Source organism: Symsagittifera roscoffensis, chromosome 10 (assembly GCF_963678635.1).
Source record: "Symsagittifera roscoffensis chromosome 10, txSymRosc1.1, whole genome shotgun sequence".
Taxonomy (NCBI): Eukaryota; Metazoa; Xenacoelomorpha; order Acoela; family Convolutidae; genus Symsagittifera; species Symsagittifera roscoffensis.
This window is the reverse complement of record NC_087071.1, coordinates 20,832,508-20,857,654: the sequence shown is the minus strand read 5'-3', so window position 1 is coordinate 20,857,654 and position 25,147 is coordinate 20,832,508. Positions and strand designations below refer to the sequence as shown.

At 43.9% G+C, this 25,147-nt stretch overlaps 3 protein-coding genes across 3 annotated transcripts in view; all 3 read left to right on the top strand.

The window, feature by feature from the left end:
* The window catches only part of LOC134855194 (dnaJ homolog subfamily C member 10-like), a 434,156-nt gene that overhangs the window by 11,409 nt on the left and 397,600 nt on the right, over window positions 1–25,147 (top strand). The gene's annotated exons all lie outside the window — the stretch shown is intronic.
* LOC134855193 (dnaJ homolog subfamily B member 9-like) overlaps window positions 1–25,147 on the top strand; it is a 427,207-nt gene that overhangs the window by 11,416 nt on the left and 390,644 nt on the right. The gene's annotated exons all lie outside the window — the stretch shown is intronic.
* Window positions 19,553–20,498, top strand: LOC134855347 (holocytochrome c-type synthase-like). Its single transcript, XM_063871846.1, has 2 exons — window positions 19,553–19,937; window positions 20,043–20,498. Exons 1-2 carry the CDS (start codon window positions 19,557–19,559, stop codon window positions 20,457–20,459), a joined length of 798 nt encoding a protein of 265 aa, XP_063727916.1. The 5' UTR covers window positions 19,553–19,556; the 3' UTR covers window positions 20,460–20,498.

Below are 25,147 nucleotides of genomic sequence, written 5' to 3'. Positions count from 1 at the left end.
CCGAACTCGGGAGGTCCCAGCAGGGAACCGAGGGTGAACTTCAATGAACATCAAAGGAGGAAGACAAATGGATCCACTAGAGGCAGGGGCAGTTCATCAGGCTATGCCACAAGGGGTAATACAGCATGGGGCCCGAACAGTAGAGCAAGTTCAACGGGGAACAGACAAACCTCGAACGAACGACCAACGCAAAGCACACATGCGACCGGGAGAAGCGATTCTGGCAACATGGGGCATACAAGCCCGAGGAGGAGTCACATGGGCCAAGCGGGAAACGCTCATGGTGATTCGGATTGCAGGGATGCACCGCACACAGAGCCTTCGACAAGGTGTGAGGACACTCAGGCGGGACACTCAAGGGATGCTACGGCAATGGCCACAGCATTTGAACCCCTGAACAGGTCTTTGGAGACATTCCTGACGCGGTTATCTAGAACCAATGAACGCAGTGAAAAGTCCAGAAGAGTCTTTAAGAAGCCAAGATGCTACAAGGACGAATCTGATGGCTGTATTGATACCTGGATAGAGGTAATGAAGCTGCATTTCGAGGAAGAGGACTTGTCGGAGAGACAGGAATGCAGCGCGCTCACCAGCAACTTAGAAGGGACAGCCCTGAACTGTGTCATGGCTAAGAAACAGTATCAACGTGACACTGCTGAGAAAATCTTCGAAATCTTGTTAAACCGTTTCGGATCAGGGGTGCAGGGGCACCAGGCGATGATGCGCTTCGAGAAACGGAGGCAACGAGAAGATGAAACAATAGACAAGTTTCTCGATGATTTGGAAATGCTGAGAAGACGCAGCCAACCGGATGAGTCAAACCGAAGGATGAACCTGGCCGTAGCCTCAAAATTCATCGATGGTGTGAAAAATGATGAACTTCGTACGATGCTAGCAACGCATTACACACCACTATCAACTAATGCGCCAACACCGGAGGAGTTGAGGCTCAAATCAAAAGAGTATCTTTTGTTGAAACCTCCTTCGAGATCTGGATATTACAAGAACAATTATGGCAATTTTAACAACGGACCAGCTAACCAAGGGAACAATTGGTACAAACCGAGGGATGATATGGACAAGAGACGTTCTTGTGCTAATTGCAGTTCAACAGACCATCAAGTGTCAGCATGCCCAGCTTACAAACAAGGCATGAAAGCAATAGGCTTTAGCCTCGAGGACGAAGATGCGTCAGAGTTGGATCATGAGGATTTCATGAGAGGAGTAATTGCGAAATTTGGCCCGAGGTGTTCCTTTTGTAACTTGGAAGGTCATTTTAAATCAGATTGTCCGCAATTCTGGGATGCAGTGGCAGACATCAAGCATCCAAGGCATGAAGAAGCTTTGTCAGGAGTGAAAGCAAGCAAGGCTCGACTTTTGGGCGAAGCAGAGGCACGCAGGAAGGACAAACCTCAAGAGCTGGCGGCAAAGAAAATGCAAGCAGTAACAGAAGAAGCACGTGAACCGGAACCAGCAACTGCGGCCGATGACTTCAAGATCGATTATAAGGCAGCCGCAAAGGATGCTTTAAATAGAGTACAGCAGGAATTGGTGACGAAAGAGATCGAACAAAAAGTGAAACTTGAACTGGAAAATGAAAAGCTTCAGGAGCAACTGAATACCTTCGAGGCAACGGAGTTCGAAGAGACGAAAACACCAAGCAGTTTAGATATGAAACTTAAAGTGATCTCCGGTAAGAGGTTCGGCATGGCGCCGCAGGGAAAGAAGATACAGTCGATAATCTCAGTGGCTGGACACCAGGTAATAAGAAATTTGAGTGAACCATCAGAGTTCACTTTAATGCATTTGGACACATATGCAGATTATCTGAGGCAGGTGGAGCCACGCACTGAGTCGAGAGCTGTGCGAGCACTACTAACGACGGGTGGCCCTCGCATGAAGAAACTTCATGGACGCTACTTGGAGGTCTATGGGTCGTATCAAATAATGCTGAACGTGGATGGAATCAGCATCTACACCAGGACTTACATAACAACAGATGATGACCAAATGGGGCAGATCTATTTGGGTGAAGAGGAACTCAAAGTCCGCAGGATAGGCCATGACGCCATGATGGAACAAGACGCGGTACATATTGGATATGAAGCAGATGTGACAGCACACCTGCTTGACACCAACGGAACAAAAATCGGAGTCACAGGGCTTCTGGACACAGGCGCGGTGGTGAGTGCGATGCCGATAAAAACCTGGGAGAGAATGGGCTTCACGCGGGAAGATTTGATTCCTACGAATCTCCGACTAGCCGCTGCAAATCGAGGAGCTATCTACGTAGCCGGAAGAACACCGGTGACGGTCCTTCACATGGGAGGACGGAACCTTTGGATGAGCTTCCTGGTGGTAGAGAATCTGGACGACGCCGACCAATTCATCTTGGGCAGAGATTTTGTCAGGAATTTTGACGTGATGATTGACTTGAACAACGGTCTAATACGGATTAGAAACCCGGACCGAAAGTATGTTAAGAGACCCATTAATAGGATAATAACAGATGAAAATAAGGTACCAGTTTTTTTGGATAGAAAAGTAAAGTTACAACCAGGACAAGCTGTAGTAGCGATTTTTAGAATGAGAAATTTAAATTCGTTAAGTGATAGTAAACAGGTTTGCTTAGTACCGAATCCAAATAGTCAGAGTTCGGTGATTTTAGGCCGGAGCTTCTCGGTAACGCGAAACGGACTGTGTGTCAGTGTGTTGTTGAACACACTGGACACCACGGTTTCAATCCAGCGTGGAAAGAAGCTTGGTTACGCATTGCCGATGAGGACCGACTATGAAGAGACACAAAACTTGAAGAAATATAGTGTGAAAGACTGTCCTTATCATGCAAATAAAGATAAAATCTTAAAGAGAATTAATGAATTAAAATCTATTCGTAAATTGTTTTCAATGAAATCCGAAACGGACGACGGCTTATCAAGCTGCTCGAATTTTCCGGAACGCCCCTCGTCATATGAACTAGATTCTGACAAACCGGTTTTGCCAGAAATAGAACATTTAAAAGGAAAAATAGGTGAGGGAGATTTTGAAAAATTGCGGGACCTCCTAGATCGGAACGCCGAAGTATTTTCAAAACATAAGGCGGACATCGGTTGCTGTAATTTCGTCGAACACGAAATCGAACTAGAAGAGGGCGCCGTTCCCCATAGGGAAGGCGCAAGGCGAATGACGCCACATAAATCGGAAGCGTGCCGAGCGGAAATAGAAATGTTGCTTGAATACGACATGATAGAACCCTCGAAATCACCATGGGCTTGCGGAGTAGTAATGGCGAAAAAGAAAGGGGGGCAGCTTAGATTTTGTTGCGACTTTCGTTACTTGAACGCGGTAACGATTAAAGATGCGTACCCGATACCGCGAATAGACGAGAGCCTATCCAAACTTGGTGATGCAAAGTTCTTCACCACATTGGACTTGGGTTCTGCCTTCTGGCAGGTTCCTCTGCGGAAGAAGGACAGGGAGAAAACCGGATTCGCGTGCGAATTGGGGTTGTACCAGTGGAAGAGGATGCCCTTCGGCTTGTGCAATGCAACAGCAACCTTTCAAAGGCTGATGGCTCAGGCTTTGACAGGAGTGACCAAAAAGTACGGGAATCTCTTGATGTGCTACGTGGATGACGTAGTCATAGCGACACCAACCCTGGAGGATCACATTGATCGACTCGATGAGGTCTTCGGATGTATGAAAAGAGCAGGCTTGAAATGCAAACCATCGAAATGTGAAATCCTTAGGGATTCGATCAAGTACCTGGGAAGAATGGTGGACCGGCATGGTGTGAGGCCAGATCCAGAAGCAGTAGAGGCTGTGCTGACATGGAAAGCTCCTAGAACGGACACACAGCTCATGAGCTTCCTAGGGTTTGCCAATTACTACCGAGAATTCATAAAAGGATACGCGGACAAGGTGTACCCGATGCAGAAGCTGATGCGCAACAAAGGGAAAAAGTTCGAATGGAACGATGAGGCACAAGTTGCTTTCGAGAACATAAAGCGGGAACTGTGCGAAGCGCCAGTGCTGGGCATGCCTACAGAAAAGGGCATGTATGTTCTTGACACAGACGCATCGGTGGTGGCCATCTCAGGAATATTGCATCAAGAGCAAGAATGGAACGGAAGAACAGTCCTCCGTCCCATTGCATACGGCAGCAAGGTCTTGAGTGACACAGAGATGAAATATGGCGCACCGAAAGCAGAAATGTTTGCAGTAGTCACCTTCGTGGAAAAGTACCGTGCATACTTGGGGAGCGCTCCCTTCAAGTTACGCGTGGACAACAGAGCGTTATCCTGGTTGAAGACCTACTCGATGGATCAGAGTTATATTGGTAGATGGATAGTCAGATTGGATGGCTACCATATGATAATCGAACATAGGATGCGTGATAAACATCAGAATGCTGACAGTCTCAGCAAGAAAACTGAGTTCTATGAAAGATTGGAGCAGAAGCAGGCCAATCAGGCGGAAGTAAAGGAGGGATTCTCGTTTCTGGACAAAGAAACTTATGAAGCGCTTCCCTTAACGAGATGGTTGGATAAGTCTGGACATCCAATTCCGGGGCATCCTGAGTTACCTGTAGAGAAAGCAGCCGAGATAAAGATCCTGTCAAGGGAGGACCCGGTCCCCTTGGATTTGTTGCTGCGCTCGAACCTGGTACAGCAAGAACTCTCTCGCATGAATATAAACAGCCTCTCATTATTGGATAAAACGGTGCAAGTCACACCACAAGTGATGCGGATACTGGGTGGATTGTTAGAAAGAGAAGTGACCAGAGATGACCCCGAGTGGACAGCAGCAGTGGCATCGCTAACAGTCAGTGAGAAAGTGAAGATCATGCCGTCCAGACAACAGCACGAAGAGAACAAGAGGGATTGTAGGACAATAGTTCAGCAACTAGTATCCTCAATACCCCAAGAGATTTTAACCAGTACTTCTTACGGACAGAAAGGACGGGAGAGCGGCAAGCAAAAGAAAACTGTCACCTTTGTAGACCGGGATAAAGAGGGTGGAGTTGTAAAACAAAATCTGCTGCAAGACTATTTGTCCGGGGAGAAGGATAAGGAGAAAAACCAGCGATCACAAGATCAACACCCGGGACAAGGAAATTTGTCCGGGGAGTCCGAGATAGACGAGAAAATTCCTGGTGAGAAACAGGACCTAGAGAACAAAGTTTTGTCCGGGGAGTTCAGATGGATGCGAAGGAAATACGGACATGATCTGGAGGAGCGTGCAGTCTCCAGCACAACACCTTCGACGGATGATAAGTCAGAAAGCTCGAGAATGAACACCTATTCAGACAGGGATTCGACCTCGGGATCAGAACTGTCAGAACTGGCGATACACACGCTACTAGTGGAAACTCGGGCGAGAAACCTGGACAGAGAGGTGTACCAGGATCCTGACAGTGATCGCTACCTAATACCAAGCGAAAGAGTCTTTGACAACGCAGCGGATGACTTAGAAACGATAGCGGTATCGAAACGTTCGATAAGCCTGTTGCCGCAGAAAGAGGTAGTCAGGACTGATCTTCAGCCGTTTCAACAAGAAACACAACCGTTGGCGAAGATTTGGTGCGTTAAGATGGAAGAAGACACACATCAGCCCAACGAGCTGAACAGTCAGATGAGAGTCATGAAGACGTACTTGAAGGCGAGATACAGACTCTCGGACCTTCTAAGGGCGCAGAGAAATGATCGCATGACAAGCAACCTAAAAAGGTGGATAGAAAACGGTGCACCTGACAAAGGTGATCTGGAAGAAGACAGCTATAGGATCCTGAGACAATAATTCATGCAGAAGGAGGGGAGATTATATCTGAACAAGGACGGGATCGTGGCTTGCAGGAGAAGAGAAGAAGACAAGGTCTTATACAAATATAACGCGATAGTGTTGCCGCAACTCTATCAGACAGAACTATTATTCAGGTCGCATGATCAGATGGGCCATCAAGGGATCGACAAAGTGTATCAGAGGATCCTGAAGCGCTTTGAGTGGCCTGGGATGAAAAAGGCATGCGAGAAATGGGTGACAGCATGTCTGTCATGCCAACAGGTCAAGGATCCTAGGAAGTTGCGATTTCCTTTACAATCAATTGAGTCGTCTGAATTCAACGAGGTGGTGCAGATAGATCACCAGAAGATATGCATGACAGACAGCGGTTACAACCAAGTCTTGGTCATGATAGATCACTTCACGAAGTATGCAGAGGCCGTGCCCTGCATAACTGCCTCGGCGGAAGAGACATGCGACCACCTGATCAATACGTGGATAGCAAGACACGGATGTCCAATGACGTTTCAATCGGACAATGGAACGGCTTTCGTAGGCGAGCTTACGAAAGAGCTTATGAGACGGTCACAAGTCGCTCAGGCTCACTCCACGACATACCACCCTCAGACGAATGGCTTAGTGGAAAGACAGAATAGGACGTTAGTGTCGATGCTGAGGGTATATTGTTCCAGGTACATGACCGATTGGGACAGATACCTTCCACAGGTGATGGGAGCTTATAATAGCACGCAACACTCCACCACTGGAGTCAGTCCACACATGATGCTGACGGGACACGAGAAGTCTTTACCCTTGACATTCTTCTACCCAGAGTATGAGGGAAAGAAAACATCCCCACAGGTCTACGTGAGGGATGTGATCAGACGCCAACAGGAGTTGAACGACTTGTGTAGACGAAACACTCAGCAGGCACAGGCAAGGCAGAGGAAAACATTCGACAAGAAAGCAGCTGGTGCAAAGGCTTACTCGGTGGGAGACTACGTATGGGTATTTCAGAACGTTATACCACCGAAAGGGACAAAAAAGCTTCTGAAGAAGTGGAGGGGACCCTTCATGATTACAGAGGTGCACCAAGAGGGACGCTTTTATAGACTGAGTACTGGCCGAGCCGCCCACTACGAGAACATCAAGCCACACAATCCATCGACAGAAGACTGGTGTATACCTGCAGACATGGAAGAAGGGGATTATCTAATGATGGATCCTGCTTGTGAGGTCAATGAAAAAGGCACCAGGGAGAAGAACGATGGAAACGAAGTCGTAGAGGAAGGTACGGATACACCATTGGACCTGGATCCAAACGAACAGATCGAAGCGGACGATGAAACCTTGCCCTACGCAGAGGAAGATTGGCAGGATTCCGACAGACAGAGGTTCCCAAGAACATGGAACCAGATCTTCCGTTCACGATGCAGACTCGTCAGAAAGACGGGACGAGACTAAGAAAGAAATACAATCCTTACGGTGACGACTTTGTAGTGGATAGGATAGATCTAAAGAAAATAGTGGAGGAAGTAGTGGGTTTAGAGGAAATAACAGTGTCACAGGACATTGACATAGTCGATGATCACAACGATGAGTGGGTTGACGACTGGTCGAAACCCGAGGTGGAGTTCGACGATGAGCAACAGCAGTCAAATGAACAAGACCTGACGAACCTGCGTGTCTTAGAGTGGCTGAACGAAATGACATCAGACCCTGAAAAGACCAGCGTTACGATTCAAGACGTAGATCGCGAAAGCGCGAAATACATTAAGACCGAACGAGATGATCCTTCCTGGGCTGCCCAGGAAGGACAACTTCTCATTCCAGCTTCTAATCTTGACTTAATACCCGGTATGCGATCGACGGGAACGCCGATGGATATTTTTGTCCGGGGAGTGGGGGTAGGACTTACCCACACTGAAAACTTGATAATAAAAAAATTGAGAATAGCAAGAGAAACAGGAAACTTAGAAGCAGAAACAGGTGAAGAACCTAAGAAACCTGACATAGGCAGGGTAGTTGAAACATATTTTAATTTACCAAATGAATATTCTAGTAACATAATACTAACAGACAGTGATTTCATACTCACAAACAGAACATGTGCGGTAGCTATCACCGCAGACATGAGTTTTAGGACGGCGCTAGCGGCAGATTTTAAGAGGGAATATAAAAACGTGGAATTCCTTTGGAAGCAAAGACCAGGGATAGGGGGCGTAGCAGCCTTACCCCCGGCGGTGTCGCAAATACCGGGAAAGTACTTATGCTTCCTGGTAACGAGGGCGACAGAGAAGCAACACGTGGACCCAGAAAATCTAGTCTTGTCTTTGACGAGGCTGAGGGACTTCCTTGTGGAAATGGACGTGAAGGAGCTTTCGCTTCCAGTGTACGATCCAAATAGAGGAAGACTGCATCCTCGGGAATTGTACGCGCTTGTACACGTGATATTCTCTGATACGAACATACAAGTATATCTACATAAGAAATATTACTTAAGTATAGGCTGAGTGATGTGCGAGAGGGTGTTAGGCCAAAGACTAAGTTGTGTGTAATATGTGAGAGGTGCGTTATGTTATGTTATGTGTTAGGTTATTAAGATCATGGGTAAGTAGGGTTTAGTGACCATGAACAACTAAATGACGATCTTGGGAATAGATCCAAAGTTTGGACTGTCCAATCTTAGGTCGAATTCCAAAATTTTAGAAACCAATTGATTTTAATAAATTTTAGGATAAATATCTTTTTATCTGAACTGTCTTTAAGCAAATTTTAACGATGTATGTTAAGGTGAAATTGACAGGTGTGACATTCGTGATTTCTTTTCTAGATCCTGATTGATCATTTAATTGCTCACTTGAGTCAAAACTTGAAATCGAAATCAAATCAAACTTGGAAAGAACAGTATGGACAATTTCAACCTGGATGAATTGATGGACCTGGCAGAGGCATATGTAGGACCGATGGTAGATGCGATCTATCGTCGGCTGATCGAACGAGACTTCGCTCTGGAGGACCCAGAGGTGGTCATGTTGCTGACCGCCCTGATTAACATCTTGGGGCACGACAACCGTGGGGACCGCCCCACGGAAGTCCTGTTGATGGCAGCATATGGAGAAAGAGGAGTACTAGACCGCCCGAACATGAGAGTGATGAGGTGGAGAAACGGGGCTCTCTCAGGGAGTGACTTGGCGAATGAGCCTGGGTTGGGAAGTTCTAGGACTTACCAACCAGGTGAGATGCCAATGCCCTCCAAGCCCAAACCTGGGCTGACGAGAATGCATCGGGAGATGAACAGCGAGGCGACCTCGTCTGGTTCACCACTGAGAGCAGCTGTGCCACCAAAAGGGGCGAAAGTAACACAGAAGGTTCAGACGAACCAAACCATACAAGATCTGGACGAGATGAACGATCAGTTGAGAAGTACGAAGAAGGAGTTAAACGATATGACTAAGACCATGCTGGCGATGGAGGAAGACCGGGGAATGTTGAGAAAGTTGTTTGAAGACTGCAACAAAAAGCAGGGTCAAGAGATCGAACGCTTAAGGCAGGAATACAAAGAGCGATCGGAGCAGGTGGCGTTGACGACGTCCATTGAGAAAATGATACCTGCAAGGGATATTCCTCGTGGGCAGTCCCCGATGGAGCTCTTGACACCTCGAGAAATGAGTCAAACAACGGAGACACGGCTTCCAGCAGAGACGAACCGAGTAACAATCCCGGATCCTAGTGACACCTTGGGTGATCCCGTCGTAGAACAGACAGTGAGAAAACTGATAGAGACCGCTGGACGATTGGTCGCTAACAAGAATGCACCAGGTTCCGGGGTGACTGCACCCTATGGAACGATTGACGATACGGGCAGAGTACAACTCTCCCAGACAGTAATCAGACAAGGGATGAGTAACGGGATGAGTAACGTGACACCACTCATGGGGAACTCGAGAATCCCAGAGAGGAAAGTAAGGAAGATGCCAGCGAAGAAAGTGTCTCGTGTAATAGACGTGCAGAAGAATAATCAATTGAAGTATAGTTTCACGGGAGTTCCGGAGACAGATCCGAGAGCCTGCTTCAATCGAGCTACCTGGAGCCCGGCTGTGAACCTGCAGCAACCACCACTCGGGACATCCCACCTGATATTGGGAGACAGCTTAGTCAGAGTGCTGTCGAATTTGAGGACCTCATGGGTCACCACGGTGATGGCCTTTGGAGGCGCGACGATTGCCCAATTATATCGCATGGTGGAGCTGATGAATCCAGGGAAGATACCCAATGTGATGATCTTAGTTGGGACGAATGACATCTCCAGAGGATCAGATGAGCAGGAAGCACTGTGGGAAGCAATGATGGTGTGTTTGTTTACTACTCTCTGGCAGAAGTTCAGTTGCGCGGTACTGACCGTTTGCACGGTGCCAATGAACACAAGAAGCCTGACAGTATCAGGAAGAAGGCACAACGAGGGAGTCATGAGATGGAACAACATCTTGAGAAACCTAGCAAATCGAAACGCCGGAAGAATGATCCTCATGGACATTGAACATGAATTGAGAGCCATGGATCAAGCCAGACTGACCACAGATGGCATCCACTTCGACAGTGTCGAAGGACAAGCTTGGTTGAATCGAGTCTTCCAAGAACGGTTGGATGAGCTGGAAGCAGAACTCTTTGACACAGGAGTGCTGAAGGAAGAGGGAACGGTGAGTGATACGGTGATCACCACCTTTGTGCCTCCTAACCTGGAAACACGCTTGGGTACGGTCCCAGCCGCCATAAATTACCGGCAACAAAGCTCCAGTGAACCAGGTCGAAGAACAGACGTACAAGATCGGTTGGGAGAAGCACCGATGAGGAGGACAATCCATCCTAGGAAAAGGATAGGACCTGTCAACCAACCAATCGAGGAAGTAGCAGGCACATCCAGATCGGACACTAGATCGGAGACGACGAGTACCAGTCGAGAGGAGAGACCGAGCAGAGGCTCATTGATGTGGTCGCGATCCATACCGTCTCCTTGGCATATATACAAAGAAGAACTAATGAAGCTGGACCTACAGAGAGTGAGCTTCATCGAAGATGCAAGGAGGATGCTGAATGGAGCGACGCTATCCGTCAGCAGATTGTACTCGATAACCGGCGTAGACTGGTTGATAGCCGCTAGCATAAATTTCAGCTCCACGACGGCCTTGAGGTTTGCCGACTTGGAGGGACTGCCCTCCAACAACACAATAGGACCTGTGAATGCAAGACCATTGCAAGATGTGAGATTGAACCATGATGAGAGGAATCGTGAAGAAAGGCCAGGAAGATTCCTGACGGCGAGAGCGCCGATTGGACAACACGTGAAGATATTTAGGCAATTGACGACACCACCTGGTCATGTGAAGGAGAGAGTGTACCCAAAACTAGTGAACCAAGATGGTGATGCCCAGAGATATGGCGGATTGACAGCGATAAAGAAAGATGAGACCATCTTCGCCGCCTACGACAAAGCAGAGATGAGAAAGGCCAAAATCATGGTAGTAGCGAATTCAGAGTTCGTGTACACCTCTAAGTCTTTGTTTTGGCCGGACGTCATAATGCTGGCCGCAGTTGACCTAGACCTATTGCAATCAGTGTCATTGGCTATAGGGGTACAAAGGCAGACAGAAATGAACCCGATAACGATTGTGTTTGCTGGCATCAATGACCATCTACACAGTAGAGGTTTTCTGAGCAGGCTCAGAGATCCTGCAACAGCAGAAAACGCAGTATGGCCCGCGATAAAAGACATCCTGGAGTCAATGGGTGAAGTGGTAGACGCGACAAAGGAGGGATCATTCAACAAAGTGACATTGAGAGTAGTATTTGCGTTGTCTCCGGGATATGCATATCTCCCGGATGGACTGAAATTTGTGTATGCAATGGTAGCCTTACTTTCGGAGGGAAAATATGATGTGATCATATCAGCCCCGAATCGCATGATAGAAATGGAGAACCTGAGGCCACTTAAGGCTGAACTGCCGGCAGTATGGTCAGATATCTCAAACGCGATGAGAGGGTTCAAGGACCACGCGTTACACATGTTGGTGTTGGACGAAGTGCTGGGGTTGGAACTGTCCAACTTCAGTCGGCAACTCAAACTGAAACCAGGAATAGATGACGACCATCGAGTGATCACGGCGATGTCCAACGACTTGTGGTTCCGAGCAATGGAAGTGGCGAGTGAAGACACGAGAAGAAAAAATTCACTGGAGACGAGAGCTCATCTGGAAGCGATGGTGCTGAGAACCAAGCCGGAAGCAAACCAGTGGCTACACCTGAATCCGAGAGTAGCGGCATTGGGTGCAGATGCTTTTCAGCAAGGCCCAGTAATGATCACTAAGATACACGCCTACTTGTTGAAGGAGGTGAACCTGGCGGAAAATGCCGGAGAAAAGACAGCTGAGTTCGTGAACAGAATGTGTCAGATTACTCTGGAAATCTTCTGGACCCAGGAAGTGAAAGGACAGGAGGGATTTGAAAGGACAGACAGCATGCTAGAAGGGTTGGGAGCCGGATGGACCGCGTCCTTCTTGGCAAAAGTCTACCCGAAAGTCTCGCACTACTTGATAAAGGAATTCCTCCAAGCGGTAGTGAAAGTATCGATAGTGGAATTAATAGCCCTGTTTGTGACATTTGGAGCGGAGAATTTCGTGAAAGGACCGGTGATACTGCTTACGGATGGAATACAGAACCTGCGACTAGATGGACTTCTGACATTGATCGCAATAACCCACGGAAACTTGGGAGGACTGATGAAACTGGCACGTTGTCCAGAGCAGATGAAAGAGAGAGTGAGGAATCTGGATATGAAGAAATCCACAGACTCGTGGAACAAAATAAGAGATCTGAGACACACTCTTATCCAGTATCTCTTGCAGCAAAATCGCTTTGGAACCGGAGAAGACGAGACAATTGAAAGAGAGGAAGATGTTAGACGACATGTTGGAGGCATGCCGCTGTTAACAGATTTGAGCTTAGCTATGAGAATCGATCCCTTGGCACTGATCAGAGGAGTCACGGAGTTCGTGACAGTGATCTATGGACCAGCAGTCACCTTTGCGTTCCCTGACGTTAAAGTGGAAGCATATAGGAGGTCGGTGTTGCACCTGAACCTCATATCGGCAGTGGACGGTAGTACACTGAACTGGTGTGAGCAGCACGCATTGCGAGAGCTCATGAGTGAAGATCTGTTATTTGCGAAAATATCGGAGCCAGAGATGACAGTCATCAATTTTGACGATCACTTCTGTGACCGCATGGGAGAAGTAGAAAGAGGGCACATCGAGGTGTTTCCAAAGCTTTGGAATCTGAGGCCCTATGACAAAACGAATGGTGAAATGACCAGAGTGCCTCGTCTCACAGCAGCGTATCACAAGGTGAGAGAAGAGACGAAGGACTGGGGCGATTACAAGAAGCTACCCGAGGCAATCCCTGAATTCCCTCTGATAAGAAGGATGTTGCTCGGAGCAGTCTCCGTAGTACAAACTCCTAGGTTGAGAGCATTCGAAACCAATGAAAGGAGAGTAGGGAATTTCTCGGCGACGATGGATCCATACTTCGTGGGGAGGAATGCCGCCGTGTTACAGTACACACGATTTGCGTACACGGATCAAGCGACGAGAAGGCGAATAAGCAACGCCGCTACTCCCAAGCCTGAAGGATTTGATGAGGAATGGAGGGGACTAGGCTTAGCTCCAATGAGGATGAGAGGCAGGACTGAATTGCCTGAAGCCTCAGTAATCTTGACCAGTGTGAGAAAAGAGATGAAAGCTGCGGGAGTATTGCAGACGAGAATTTTCCTAGCACCCTTCGGCTGCGAAGAAATCAAAGTGGTCCATGGAGAAGAGGAAGATAAATCAGCCGGTACATTGCTCACACCGAGATTCCAGGAAGAAGCTGACAATGACAAACAAGGACCATCGAACTCGAATAGGGACAAGTCAGAAGGAGATGACGGACAGGGTGGAAACCGTCAGACTGAAGAACCCATGCAACAAGATCAAGCTGGTGGGGAGGACGACAGGGCATCGACAGGAGGAACATCCAGCCTGGATTTCAATATCTTCAGTGATCTTGAGAATAATGCAGACACGTTGGAAACGACTGAGCCAGCGGATGAAGGCATCTCGACACTGGAACCTCCGTCAGCCTTTGAGGAGATGAAACGGAATTTGCCGGAGAGCAGCTCTCCTGGCAATACAAGAAATAACGATCAGAGAATCCTCATGGAATCACCTCGGAGGAGAAGAATAGAGGCCTCAGCCAGAGTACCTTTCTTGGGAACGCTACCCGAAGAAGAATGGGAAGTACATCACCGAGACCACGAGAGTAGGACGGGATGTAAGCTGGACAGAGTGGCGTTCATGGAAGAAGTCTGGACTGTGATTCAGAGCTATGGGACCCAGTCCATTCTCAAAACAGGTCTCAATCAACCCTTGATGAGAGAAGTACTTGACAAGCTTGATGAGTGTGAAGGGAGACTGAGTGAGTTATTGATCGACTCAGCCACTGATGAGAGTGAAGCGAAGTCTCCCATCAAGATGACACCGCAGGATAATGAAGGAGAGGTGGTGTACCTGTCAAGGATCAGGAGAGGAACGATGCGATCGAAAATGGTGATTGATAAAATCAATGCGATGAAAATGAAGTTAGGCAGCAGAGTGATGCCGAGGAGGATTGGAAAGACGAAAGTGGATTCGGAAATATCGATGAAAGCTGGTAACTCAGCGAAAAGAAAACGAGTCGAGGAAGTCATGGATTTGGGGCAAGGTGATTATCAATTGTCTGGCACAGATAGAATATTAACTGATATAGCGATGGTGCCACCCATTCTCATGGCGGGGATAAAGTCAACCGGTTATAAATCCAAAAGGAGTGACCGCACTCTGACTGGAGCAACTTTAGAAATGGAAATACTCAGTCAATGTGGAGAGAGTAAAATGAGGGACTTCAAACCATCTCCCATGAATCATGGAAAAGGGAGTGTTGCAGGACAACTGACACCAGTGGAATACAACCGACTAACAGTGTCGGAGACAGTGTCGATAGATGAACCCACCGGTGGATACATGGAGATGTTGGAATACCGGAACTCGGCTAGAGGGTATGTAGTGGCCCTGGAAGACGAAAAAGCCATGGAGGGTTATCTGGAAATGATGTTGCAAGGCACCACCCTCAAGCAGAAGGCGTATGGAACTTTGGCGTCGTCTGACGTAGAGGCGGAGACGATCGAGCAGTTAGTGAGCCTTCCATGGAAAGCAGTAGTATTGAGGTATTTCGAAGAAGAAATGAGGACTACGCCAAGAATACATGCTCTCGTGGCAGTACCTTACGTAAGGACAGAATTACAACTCAGGCTCGCCTGGTGCATGATGGGACTGACTCGCGAAGAATATGATTCGGAAGAAAGGAAGAGATCAAAGGAGGAAAAAGTTTTCCTTATGACGAATCTGAGGGATCTGATAGTCCAGGAGGGAGCAGCAGTAGCGTGTGCAAAGCGGAGAGACGCTCTCTGTTTCATTCGATTCCTGATAGAGCAGATCTCAGTACCTGCATTAAGCACTTGTGTTAAATGTGCTTAATGTGCTATCTGCAGTACCTGCAGATCTCAGTACCTGCATTAAGCACTTGTGAGCGAACGAAAGCCATGTTCTTACTAGCAATGCTGGATATGCAGCAAAGTAAACCGATGAGGGTGAACATGAAAGAACCTGAAGAATTGGAACCCATGAAAAAGATAGACGAGATCAGGAGATTCTCAAACAAGGAGTTGAGGCTCACTAAAGAATCTATGGGAGCATTGCCGAAATCCAGTGAATACTGTGGACCGATCAAGAAGAAGCCATATAGCTATGTATCCGGGATCATAGGGATAGCGTACAATCCTTTCCTGAGTGAAGACATACGTGATTGCTTCTTTGATTATGAGCAGGCGGTGTTACTAAGATTCTGGACGTCCAGAATTGTGACGACTAAGAGCGTTAACAATCCACAGGCCAAATTGGGATTGGTCTTGGAAGAAGAGGTGACTGCACCTTCAGTACCAAAATCCGACAAGAGAGTGGAATTTGGGTTGGGATTCTCAGATGAATTACTGAGAACGAGCTTGATGGCAGTGTGGGAATTGATGAAGCCATCGTGGTGTCCTAGTCCCAACGCTGACTCAATATTACGGGCGACACAGGACATACAGAGGGAACTGAATGCGGACTGTAACCTGCGTGACCTCAACATCATATATAATGTGATGATAACAGCCTCTAAGAGCAACGGAGAAGATAGAGTGGAGTTGCCTGGCTGGGGACCAGAAGACTGGGTTAAACCTGGTAGCTGTCTGGCGGAAGTCTGTGGACTAGAGGGTCACGTTTGTGGAAGTCTAGACTGTGTGAAAACCCTGGAGAAACAACACAAGCAGTTGACGGTATTGTTTGGAAATGTAGTGATGAAAGCAAGAACGGAAACGGAACTGATAGCAGATTGCCATGGAGGAACCGATGTGAATCTAGTGACAGCACTAGGATTCTACAGCATGTTTGGTTATTTAGAGTCACTATTGAATCTAGAACAGAAACATGAGATGGTCACAGCCATCAGCGTAGAAGTATTCCCAGGAGTTCTGCAGACTGAGCAGAAGTATATAGGAAAATGGAGGGAAGCAATCGAAACGGAGATGAACATCAGACACAGCGAAACTTATTGTAGACCATCAGGGGCACGATATTTGGTGGGTTCAACGTTGGCTCCAATGTGCAAGAGCAGATACCCTGTACATTTCGTGGCTGTGGACGTGAAGAGTACACGAACGATCGTGGATCAAGCTTTCTCAGTGCCAAAGTGCGTGAGATTGGCGAGAATGTCTGAAAAGTCTTACGAGTTACTATGTAAGATGTTCTCAGCAGTTCCAGAGAGAACCAAAGAGGAGTTGGAGTCAATACTAGGAAAGAAGTTCATGGGATATGTGAGCGGGAACTTCAGTGACTTTGAAAAACAGAAACAGAGAGGATCAACTGTCACAGATTACAATGCAGTAGATGAGAATGATGAAATCCACCGAGTGATGATGGAAGTGGAACCATTGCTGGAAGCTTCAGGAAAACGCAATTGGAGGAGCATCATGTTGACACATGACGAATTTCCTTGCCACTGCTTGCTGCAGACCTGGTGGTATCCCAAGCGTAGTAATTTGGTGTTGATCTGGGACTCTGGAGAGCTGCTCTCCATGGGTTTACCAGATTCATCACAGCCCATAACAATAGTGATAGTGGGAGTTATGATGGCGATACGATGGCTGGAAGCTCATGTGAGAGAAAATAATAGACAGGAGGCACCGACGAGAGAACAATTGCAGAAATTAGATTGTCTAAAAGATTTAGATCTTTTTGAGACAATGTGCAAAGTTCTAAACATTCCGATGGAAGTGAAGAAGATATGGGCAAGAAAACGATTGATGCCATGGTTCAGAGCTAACATGACTGCATGGTTGTACGAGTATGCGAAAAAGCATATGTCGAAACATGGCAGAGTGTACAGTGAATATCAGCTGGACATTGGGGCAGGAGCTTTCAAGCGAGCTTTCGTGACCCATCGGAATGCAGTGACCACCGCTGTGAAAAGAATTTCCAGGACGAGCGAGCGTAGTGGAAATGAGAAGGCAGAGATGCTGAAAGAAGATTTGGAGAGAAACGTGACGTTGTGTCTCCACAACAGCTTCTGTAGAAACAGAGAATCAAACGTGGATCCCCTACCTTGCTGTAAACAGAGGGTGGAAGAGCAGAAGTGTTGGAGGACGGCTTCCAACAGCGTCAGGATAGTCAATGACGTGCTACAAGACACGGAAACCGAGAGTGCGGAGTCAGTGTCACAGGAGGAGGAAATGGAGCATTGACGAATGGTCGAGAAAACAAGAGGCAGCAAGAAAGAAAATTAGAAGAATTTAGAAGTTTTAGAACTTCTAAACGACGAAAAAAGAAGAAAACAAAGGGATGATGGAGAAAAGTTAAAACTCAGAATTGTTTTATGTGTGTGAAAAACTCAAGTGAGAAACCAAGCAACCAAGTTGTAATTGAAAACTGAAACATTTAGTTGAGTTTTGAAATTGTTGCATTTATAAATTTGCATTTTGGTTTTAGTTGAAGTGGCTTTAGAGACACTCACTTATTATTTATTTAGAAAGGCTTAAGGGAAGAGTATATTTAAATATTCCAGCCTGCATGATTGTTTTTAATCACTTAGGAAGACTGATAACTTTGTGGTGACATGAAAAACTTGAGTAACTTCTTGAGGAGGGAGGTTGTTGCATTGTTCTTTCTAACCACAAAGTTTCTTAGTTTTAATACTCAGGACAATAGACAAGCAAGATTTCCGAAGGGAAGGAGCATAGTAGGATAATTTTAGCTTGTTGGTTGGCAGGACTGTCCTGCAAGCCAACACCTTTTAAATCTAGGAGAAAAAGTTTCAATCGGGACATTGACACTGGAAGTCAGAAAATATGTTTTATCTTAAGTCATATCCTCAATGTGCAGATTAATGAAAGAATTTGAAGGCTATAGTGATGTAGTATGATGCCATTTATATTCTGCAGTGAGTCGATGTGACGTAGATAAAAGTAATTTCGTGCATTTTGTAAATTCTGTTCGATGACACTGTAACCATTTAGAACATTGCGCGATTCAATGAGGACATTGACCGGACTGTCCGGGGAGTATGTGACATTCGACCAGAATGGCCAAAATACAATTTATGCAGGATTCGAATTTTGAGCAGTAAGCCTTCCGAGTTGATGATTTCGAAGGATTAGCGACGTTATTGGAACGTTTAGCCAAACGGTGAGGGCTAGAATATTCTAGTATTTTAAATTTTTAAAAATTCGAATGATGACGTCACATTTCTGAGAAATGCTGAAACGGCCATTTTAACAAAAAAGCGAGTAAAAAACAGAACAACTTTTATCTGCGATTGCGAACAGTACGAAAATCGAGATTGGAAAACGACAACGAACTACAGAATAGCAGAGAACGCTCCGAGTTGCAACTATTGTGCTGCTACAATAGTTGCAAGGCCGTTGCCAACAACGGTGAAGGGTGAGAACCAGCCTTCCGGATTAGCAAGAAATCAAGAGTAAGGAGCTTGATTCGGCGGATTCAAGAATCCGGAAGGGTCTCGGGACGGAAACTTTTATTAACTCACATAAACTTTTAGCATCCTGTCATGTCCTGACTTGAATTTAACTGATATTTTGATTAGTTTTGACAAGGATGAGGTGCTAGGAGTTGGGGGAAAGGGTTGATCCATCTTCGATGGAGATGATGATTTTTATCTACTGAACAAAAACAATAGTAATATGATAAGTAGTAGCCCTGTTTTTAGGAGTGACCTCGTGGTCTGGGGATACTGAGACCCAGCCATGAGCTCACTATTTTTGCATGTAATTCAGTTAATTTGAGCGTTCTGGTCGAAGCCGGAGAACAGTAACGTTTTTGTCAGCCTGATGTAAGAAAGACCACCGAAAAGTACTGGCTTGGTAGAGACGGTGAAAAACATGCAAAGCTCTGTTTAGACGCTAGCCAGTCGTCTTAAGACTTAGTTTTGTTATCCGTCGATATGTATCTTCCGGGCGAATGTTACAATTTTTGTTTTAGCAAATGTTCATTCACTTGATTTTAATTCTTCAATTTTTTAATGTAATGAATAAAGTTTCATTTTTTTCTTTAAGCTGCTTTATGTAATTTTCCTCATCTTTTGCAGAGCTAGCAATGGGTAGTGCTTCGAGCAAATCATATCCAATTTCAATTGGCCCGGGTAGTGAAAGTAAAGCTTCTTGTCCCATGGGTTTTTCGTCCGATCAGCCTCCGAAAGAGGTTTTATCGAATTCAGCTGCGTGGTCGACGAGTCAAATGAAATCTGTTGATACCCGAAATATGATGCCGCCTCCGAATCAGCTGCCAGCACCCGGTCAAATAATTCCTCTGTCGACAGAAAGAGAAGTTTCGACTATTCCCAGGGCGTCTGAAAGTCCCGAAGAAGACAAATGGGTTTACCCTTCCGAACAAATGTTCTATAATGCAATGATCAGAAAAGGCTGGAAAGTTGATAAAGATGACTTGAACCCAAATGTAATGACAGCAATCATTAACGTAAGAGAAAAACATAGCACAAAATAATAATACTACCCCAAAACAATTTTTGGTTACTAGAAAGTTTTATCATGAAGTTCGGCTCTCAAATAACTGATATTTTAGATGCATAACAAAAATAATGAGGATACCTGGAAGGAAATTCTCAAGTGGGAAGCGCTGCATTATGAAGACTGCAAATTTCCAACATTGAAAAGCTTCTCGGGCAATGCCAAGAAATTTACACCGAGAGCCAGAGTCCGATCTTGGATGGGTTATGAGCTTCCTTTTGACAGACATGACTGGGTAGTCAACAGGTGTGGTAAAGAAGTTAGGTATGTAATTGATTACTACAGCGCCCCAGACGAAGAGGCCAAAAATAACACAGCTGCTCTCCTGGACGTGAGACCGGCACTGGACTCATTCTCTGGTCTGGCTGATAGAATGAAAGTTGTCTATTGGAGGCGAACAGGCAATGCGCCCAAAATTTTCTCAGAGTACAAAGATAAACTAGCAAATCAGAATGAAAATGCTAAAACTTAGATGATATTTGAAATACAGAATTTAAGTTTTAGAATATGAAAAAATAGGCTGATATAGTGGTTGCAATTTTGTAAGCTTCCCTTAATGCTGGATTTTTTTCAGATTTGATGAAATTGCGCATTAAAAAGTGGCATGCCATTGCCGTTTGGAAATGGATTGCCAATGATGACAACTGTGGAATATGTAGAATGGCATTTGATTGTTGCTGTCCTGAGTGCAAAGTGAGTTGATATTTTTGATAGATCGTCTAAACGAGGTTGATTTTTGAATTTTTTTAAGTGTGAATGAACGTAGTGAAAAAACTTATTAAGGTCCTAGTGATTTTTGTATTTTCTTATTTAGGAAAAATTTGTTCATACTCGAGTTTGATTTTTCGCGGTTTGACATTTAATTTCTTTAAGTTCAGTTTGTTTCCTGTCCTGGAAGGAAGGAGAACTTCGCTATAGAACATAAGAAGTGCAAAAATTACAAGAAAAACGTGATCGACTTCCAGTTTCGAAGGCAGATTTAAGTTTTTAGATTTTCTTGGGGAATAAAAAAAACATTGCTCCAGTTTTCTCAAATACGGGCATATATTTTTCATTCTTTTAGCTTCTCCGGTACACTTAGTCTAGAGCTAGTGCCCAAGCCTGGAAATTTTATGGGCCTAGGTTCAAATCCGGCCAAGACCTGTTTTTTTTGTAAACTGAAAATATTCTGTTTCAAATTATCTTCGGCCTATTGTTTGTCTGCTTGTGTTTTGTCGGCTTAATTGGCCTATCGCCAACTTTATATAAGCAATAAGCATTTTTGTGCAATTGTTATTGATTTTTGTGTTGCAAGCATTTTTTGGCTTTTTGTGCAGCAAGCATTTGAAGCAGTTGTAATTTTTTTTGACTTGTTTCTGTTAAACTACTAACTCTGGCGTTGCAAAGTTTCTTTTTTCTTTAATTTTTTGGCTTGAATTTGTTCGGCCGAATTTGTTTCAGTTATTTTATCGGCTTTTTGACCTAATTTTGCGTCTTTTGAAGGGAAAAATTATTTCTTCTGTCCTTCATCTTCCGCAAACACACAAAAAAAAATCTGTTTTCCCTATATAGCTCAAAATTGTTCATGAAAGCATTTTTTGTTCTCAGCTCCATGGGCTTTTATGCAAATGTTGTCGGCTTAATTATCGCTCGATTAATGTTGCCGATTACCTAATCAATGCCGGTATTTGTGTTGCTGGTCGTGTTTTTCTCAAAACGACATATGGGGGAACATTTTGTGCTTGTGGTTATTTTAACTTTTTTTTTATTTTAGTGGATTTATTTTCAATTTCTGTCTGCTAGCCTTCAAGAATATGTTTGCTTCGAAAGAAAAAAGAAAGAAAGAATAAATTTCTCCGGTCATTCATTACATAAATTTGGCAATTCATCGTGATAAGTAATTATTAAAATGAGACTCGGAGAGGATAGACAACGGGGCCATATGGCACACAAACGCCTACCCTAGCTATGCATGCTTCTTTCACTATCAGGAAAAGATTTTTTTTAAATGTTTTTTTTTTGAATTTGTTGAAAATTTTCAATTTCATCCATTCCATATATCCTAAGCTACGAGCATTTGGACGGTCAAGTACTGTCATTTTAATCCGAAGCCTATATTATACCTGCGTTAGCAGGCAACCGCCGGTAAAAAGAAAAAACATGAATTTAGATTTTTTTTTGAATTTTTTTTTAAATCTTAAATCGTCCATATCTCCTAAGCTAGGAGTTTCTGTTAGGTCAACTTTTAGCGTTAGAACCTCAACCTTAAGATACACAACCTTAGCATGCAACTACGGGTTCAATAAATTTTCTATTTATAATTTGAAAATTTAATCGAATTAGATTTTTTTTTCTAAGTTTTTGAGTATTTTTTTTTAAAATCGTCCATATCTCCTAAGCTAAGAGTTTCTGGAAGGTCAAATTTTAGCGTTAGAACCTCAACCTTAAAATACGCCCCCGTCAGCATGTAACCACGGGTTCAATAAATTTTTTCTTTTTATAATTTGAATATGTAATCGATTAAGTCTTCATTTTGCACTAAAAATACAGTTTTAAATGTATGATAAAATGTTACTAATTCTGTTTTCGATTATCTTTCAATATCCTCGGGGATTAACTTTTGCGCTGAGAGAAGGTTGAAAAGCTTGGTAGCACGATATCGAATGGAAAACCGATCGATTTTTTTCTTACATATGGGTTCAGCTAATAGTTTTGTTTTCGACAGTCTCGTGGCCCTTGTTTTCTTTTCAAAGGAGAACATATTGTTTAAAAAACTCTGAGAGAGAGACTTTGTGACAGCACGAAGCACGAACTTTAGTAGTTCGTAAACATTAATTTCAAACACCGATAAGAATTTATTCTCTAGAAAAATATCACGAGAACTATCGCTACGCTTTCGAAAATAGATGAATTCAAGAATTTTCTTTTGCAGTAGAAATAAACATTCAAGCGAACTTTAGCTACAACAACCGTATATCAGAATTCCGTATTGAATGATAGGAACCACATTACTTCTATAGTATTCAAGCAATTGGTTTCGTGGCGCATAATGTCTTAGTTTCGATAAAATCGCGCATTGTTTTCCGGGCCTCATTTTCACCGAATCGATATGTCTTCGAAATGATAATTTATAGTCAATATATAAACCTAGATATTTACAAACAGGTTTATTAATCACCTCTGAGCAATTAAGTGTGAATTTTGAATTGGAAATACTTTTTATGTTCATTTGTATTGTCTTATCATTATTTATAATTAGCTTATTTCCATGTAACCAATGGTCAAGATGACGAAGATCATCTTTAATATCTATAATCTGGCAGCCTATAGCAGTTATGTTGGTGTCATCTGCAAATAAGATTACTTCTGCTGTTTTACATGTCACGGGCAAATCATTAATGTATATAAGGAAAAGCAACGGTCCTAAAATCGATCCTTGTGGGACGCCGCATTTTATTTTTTTCCAATCTGAAGAAACACCATTTACTTCAACTCGTTGTTGTCGATCGTTGAGGAAGGACCTAAACCATTTTAAGCAATTGCCTCTAATGTCATATGCATCAAGTTTCGTCAGAAGTATTTCATGATCAAGAGTATCAAAAGCTTTTCTTAAATCAAGGAAAAAACTATAAGCCTCCTTAACGAGTTTTTAAGTCTTATTTTTTCAGTTAGCTCAACAACTGCTTCTATTGTACTATGTTTTGATCTGAACCCAAATTGCTTGCTATACAAAAAACCGAATTTTTCCATGTATGCGTAGATTCGATTATACATTGTTCTTTCGTATACCTTGCTTCATACAATAAGTAAAGAGATTGGCCGGTAATAATTTTCATCTAATCGGGAATTGTTTTTATGAACAGGAATTACTTTTGCTTTACGCAAAGCAGAAGGAAATATGCCTTTTTCAAAAGAAAGGTTGACTAGAAACGATAGAAATGGGGAAGTAACGTTTTTAGATGCTTTCACTATTTGATTGTTAATATAGTCATCCCCGGATGTTGATTTGTTGTCTAATTGACAAATAATATCGTTGATTTCTGATGGCGTTGTTCTGTATAGAAACATTGACCAATTTAATTTAGGTACTGGAGGTGGAGTTACATTTGAAATATCTGTTTTCAAGTTTTCACCAATGTTGATGAAAAAATCATTGAATCTATTTGCTACATCTTTTTCAGTTGGATTATCATTTAGTTTTTGGCATGATTCAAGAATGGGCACTTTCAAACGAGATATAGATTTTCCATTTAGCTCATTAAGTAATTTATATGTTTGTCTTGTTGAGTCACCAATACAATTCTTAAATTTATTCCAATAAAATTTTCGTTTATTCATTTTGACCGCTTGTTCGAATTTTTTTCTTAGATTAGTAAAAGTATTCAATAAAGTACTATTTTCAGTGTTTTTTTCCAGTTTCTGTGGGCTTTGTTCCTCTTTGTTCTAAGATTTTTTAACGCGTTGTTGAACCATGGTGGATGTGGTTTCTTGCCAGGGTTAATTTTCTTGATTGGCGCATATCGGTTTAACACTTTTTCAAAGATAGATTGAAAGCTGTCAAAGGCTTGCTCGGGATCTTCCATTAGTAGAATCCTATTTTCATTCGCTTCGAATGATAGTTTTAAATTTTTGAGAAAAAAACTCAGCTTTGATTTCTTTTTTAGAAAATTGGTATCTCTAAAAGTGTATATAGAATCTGAAGATATTTGTTTCACTGGCCAGATGATTAGGATCGGATAATGATCAGCAGTTTCTTCATACTGCATGACTTTCGTTCTAGCATCCGATAAATTTTTATAGATAAAGTGGTCGATACATGTAGATGATGTTGCTGATACGCGAGTCGGTTCTATACCAAAAATTTCAAACCCATTAGAAATGATGCTATTTATGTAGCTAGTTGAAAGCTGATTGTCCAGTAGCGTATTGATGTTAAAATCTCCACATATGAGGACCTTTTCCGATGTTGAATTATTCATTTCCAAGAAATCTTGAAGCTGATTAACGAACTGCAATTTGTTTGTTCTAGGTGGGTTGTAAACAACACCTATTTTACACCGAAAAAAGTTTTTCTCGACCTCAGCAAAGATCGATTCTTCAAATGGTGTTTCCAGTTGCCTGAGTATCTTCACGTTTTCCTTGACTTGGATCATAACCCCTCCTCCCTTTACATTAGTGCGG